The 4336-nt window shown below is 49.6% G+C and overlaps 1 protein-coding gene across 1 annotated transcript; it reads right to left on the reverse strand.

The window, feature by feature from the left end:
• Positions 1-1979: 1979 nt before the first annotated feature.
• On the reverse strand, positions 1980-3767 carry LOC115405177 (pyruvate kinase PKM-like). Its single transcript, XM_030114669.1, has one exon. The coding sequence runs from the start codon at positions 3697-3699 to the stop codon at positions 2104-2106; it is 1596 nt and encodes a 531-aa protein (XP_029970529.1). The 5' UTR covers positions 3700-3767; the 3' UTR covers positions 1980-2103.
• Between the last annotated feature and the right edge of the window lie 569 nt (positions 3768-4336).

Raw genomic sequence — 4336 nt, forward strand, 5'->3', positions numbered from 1 at the left:
TTTTTCGTGCACCAGAATCTCTTTCTAGGGACAATGACAGCTCTCTACTGACACCTAGTGACCAACTTCAAGCACTAATTTTGAACAATCAATGGGAAATCAGAAATATACAAGAACAGACAAAATAATTAACTTCGGGGTCATTAACCCTGGTTACAATTTGAATTATTTATTTATTTATTTTTGGACATTAAGAATTCAAGGAATGTATTGCAGTAAATTTCCACAGTTCTCAAACTGGGATCATCACACAGTTATCTCTGTGTTGGCAGAGAATATAGTGAAAAAGAGAAAACTATCCAGTGAGAGGAGGATGGAAAGGGATGAGTTAGAAATGATAGAAAGGCAACAGCAGCTCAAATGAGTTTTGATTTGAATTATTTATTTATTTGGGACATGCAGAAATAAAGGAATGGGTTTCACGTGATCCTTAAAGGGGCTGCATCATGCAGAATTCACTTTTTGCATGTTTCAACCTTGTTATATAGTTATTTACTCAGCACCCCCCCCCCCCCCCCCCCGCCTCCCAAGCGGGTTTTTCCTTTGTGCCTGAGGGCTTGAGCTTTCCTTATTTTCCTCCTGCTCAGAGAGGCAGCCCCTCCCATACCCGTGAAAACGGTCTGTCTCTTCTAGTTACGTCACTCGGAGAAGAAGAGTTTTTTCTGACCATATTTATGTTCTTCCTTTAGAAATTCCAGACATTTCATTTTTTTCAAGCTTGTTGTGTCACTTTTTCTCTCATTTCTTGTGGTTGTAGCTATTTTTCCCAGTGTTGCTTGTACATTATTTTGAATCCCTTTTTGACTCTGCATGCGCTGGAAGTGGTGATGGTTCCACTCTGCTCCTCTCACATCATGTCTGTGAGGCGTCCTGTTCACGCTATGTTTGCTGCCTCTGTCCCCTGATTGGTCAGGTTGTGTCCTGGTTGTTACTCTCTAGGATCTGACCCCGACCCCATCTCATCAGGCTGGTACAGCTTGTCTCCGTTTTCCTCTGACATCCTTTTGTTCTGCTCCCACTTTCTCTTTGTTGAGCTGGAGATTGAGATATTGAGGACATCGGAGTGCCGTGGACCTCTTGTTCTCTTTCTTTTGGAAATTCCAGACATTTCATTTTTTTCAAGCTTGTTGTGTCACTTTTTCTCTCATTTCTTGTGGTTGTAGCTATTTTTCCCAGTTTCCCAGCATTCACTCATAGACTTAATTACACCAGTGTCTGAGTGAATAAATACAGCATTTTCTGGCCAGGGTGCATCAGCTGGAGATTTTCTTCCTCTTCCTCCAGCATTTTTTTTTTTTTGCTCTGCTCCCACTTTCTCTTTGTTGAGCTAGGGACTGTCTTCCTCTTCCTCCAGCATTTTTTTTCCTCTGCTCCCACTTTCTCTTTGTTGAGCTGGAGATTTTCTTCCTCTTCCTCCAGCATTTTTTTTTGCTCTGCTCCGACTTTCTCTTTGTTGAGCTGGAGATTGAGATATTGAGGACATCGGAGTGCCGTGGACCTCTTGTTCTCTTTCTTTTAGAAATTCCAGACATTTCATTTTTTTCAAGCTTGTTGTGTCACTTTTTCTCTCATTTCTTGTGGTTGTAGCTACTTTTTCCCAGTTTCCCAGCATTCACTCATAGACTTAATTACACCAGTGTCTGAGTGAATAAATACAGCATTTTCTGGCCAGGGTGCATCAGCTGGAGATTTTCTTCCTCTTCCTCCAGCATTTTTTTTTTCCTCTGCTCCCACTTTCTCTTTGTTGAGCTAGAGACTGTCTTCCTCTTCCTCCAGCATTTTTTTTTCCTCTGCTCCCACTTTCTCTTTGTTGAGCTAGAGACTGTCTTCCTCTTCCTCTTCCTCTTCCTTGTTTTGAATGAAGAGACTCGACGTGAGAGGAACGGAAACGTTATGTGGAATCGTTCCGAGCAGGGCTCCACTCCCATCCGACATGGCTTTTGGGCCACGGATACTGAACTCCACTTCTTTTATAATTTCCTACGTGCCTGACTTTTTAAGGGTCGAGTCTGTTGGCCCGGGTGTTGGATGGGAAGGGAGGAGAGTCGTGTTGTGGAGCGCTATGGAAGACAGATGAGGTGGAGATGGAGACAGCGGAGCCACTTAGACCACCAGGACCACGCGCATGGTGTTGGTGTAACCGGAACCTGGACGCCAGCCGGTCAGGACGATGACCACGTCGCCCTCTTTGAAGAAGCCTCTGACCTTTCCCATTTCCATGGCGAAGTTGACGCGCATGTCGACGTCCTCGGCCCACACGTCGTCGGCGGGCTTGGTGTAGAGGACCGGGAAGATGCCGCGGTACAGGTGGGCCTGGCGGGCTGTCTGGGCGTTACGGGTCACGGCGAGGATGGGGGCGCGGGGCCGGTACCTGGAGATCAGGTGGGCGGACCTTCCGGAGCCCGTGAGCACAATGATCGCTGAGGCTAAGCTCTTTAAGGAGGCCTCCACTGCGCCGATTGCAATGGCCTCTGCGGAATCTTTGCAGTGTGGCGTGGAGCGCCGCAGGTCCTCAAACACCTGCCGGTGGAACATGGCTGCCTCGGCTTCGCGGGCAATCATGTGCTGTGTGCGCACCGCCTCCAGAGGGTAGTCTCCCTTGGCAGTCTCGCCACTCAGCATGACGCAGTCGGCTCCGTCCAGGACGGCGTTTGCTACGTCGCTACCCTCGGCACGAGTGGGTCGGGGCTTCTTGATCATGCTCTCCAACATCTGAGTGGCACATGTGATGGGCTTGCCAGCCCTGTTGCAGCGACCAATCATCATCTTCTGGGCGAGGAAGACCTTCTCTGTGGGGATCTCGATACCCAGATCGCCACGGGCCACCATGATCCCGTCGCTGGCGTCCATAATCTCATCGAATCTGCGGACACCCTCGTGGTTCTCCAGCTTGCTGATGATCTTGATGTTCTTGCCCTTCTCTCCCAGCACTGCCCGCACGGCGTGCACGTCGTCGGCTTTGCGGATGAAGGAGGCAAACACCATGTCGACTCCCTGTTCCACACCGAACTGCAAGTCCTTGATATCCTTATCGGAGACAGCAGGCAGGTCCACGGCGGCTCCGGGCAGGTTCACACCCTTCTTACTGCCCAGAGTGCCGCCATTCTCAATCTGGCAATTGAGGAAATCGGAACCAATCTCCTTGACCTGCAGAGAAATGAGTCCATCGTCAATGTAGATCTTGCTGCCGATTTCCACCACTTTGGTAATGTTTTTGTAGTCGAGCCAGAGGATGTCTTCGCTGCAGTTGTCTTGGTAAGAGTCATCCAGGGTGAGCTTGATCATCTTGCCCTTCTTCAGCTCCACCTCAGCTGTGCCACTTCCCTGGATAAGGCCGGTCCTGATCTCTGGGCCCTTGGTGTCCAGGGCAATGCCGATGGGCCTGTACTGAATGCTGCCGGGCTCGAAGCTCTCGCATGCCTCACGCACATTCTTGATGGTTTCTGCATGGTACTCGTGCGTGCCGTGGGAGAAGTTCAAGCGAGCAATGTTCATTCCAGACTTGATCATCTCCTTGAGCATGTCCACAGATCGAGAGGCCGGCCCGATGGTGCAGATGATGCCGGTGTTACGTGCGGTGGTGGGCTCAGAGTCGATGTCCAACAGGCACACGTGTTCCAGGAAGGTGTCTGCCATGGCAGCGTTGAGCTGCTGTGTCTGGACGAAGGCAGAGCCCATGTCACACTTTGAATGAGGCATGGCGATCACTGGTGCAACCTGAGGAGTACTTGAGGCGCTGAGTGTGCCTCGACCGCAGTTCGTGTCGTAACACTGAGGGTCGTTGCCCTCTTGTTCTTCTTCTTCCTCTGCTGACACAAACTTGTCTTTGTCCTCAGAGCTGCAGAACTTCTGCAGCGCTGTCTTCATCTCTTCACCTTTGTCGCAGAGCCCAGAGATGTCCTGAGGGGCAGTCTCTTCAGGAGGCTTCATGTGAAGATAGTCATGTCCCAAAGATAAGAGTTTTCCCACCTGCTGACTCAAGCGCTCGTACACTTGTTCAAGACCTCTTGTCTGGTCGCACAGCTCATCCATCTCTCTTCTCAGCTCTTTGCATTCCTTGAGACAGGAATGTGCATTTTCATACTGCTGGCAGAGGGCAAGCATTTCTATCTGCAGTTTGTAATTTTCCTCCAGCTTTTCATCCCTTTTCTGCTTCACTTGTGAATACTCCATTTCCATTTGTCTGTGGTTCTTCAGTTTTCCATTAATCTCCTGAATCTGTCCCTGGAGGGCTGCGGTGACTTGCTCTAACGCTCGGTTTGTCTCCTTCTTGCGTTTGCATTTTTCCTCCAAGTAATTTTGCTTGGAGACTTCCAGCCGGAGGTCTCGAGCTGTC

This window comes from Salarias fasciatus, chromosome 18, assembly GCF_902148845.1.
Source record: "Salarias fasciatus chromosome 18, fSalaFa1.1, whole genome shotgun sequence".
NCBI classification, from domain to species: Eukaryota; Metazoa; Chordata; class Actinopteri; order Blenniiformes; family Blenniidae; genus Salarias; species Salarias fasciatus.

Coding starts and splice junctions, on each gene's coding strand:
- LOC115405177 (XM_030114669.1), bottom strand. CDS start 3,699: ATGCCTCATTCAAAGTGTGACATGGGCTCTGCCTTCGTCCAGACACAG.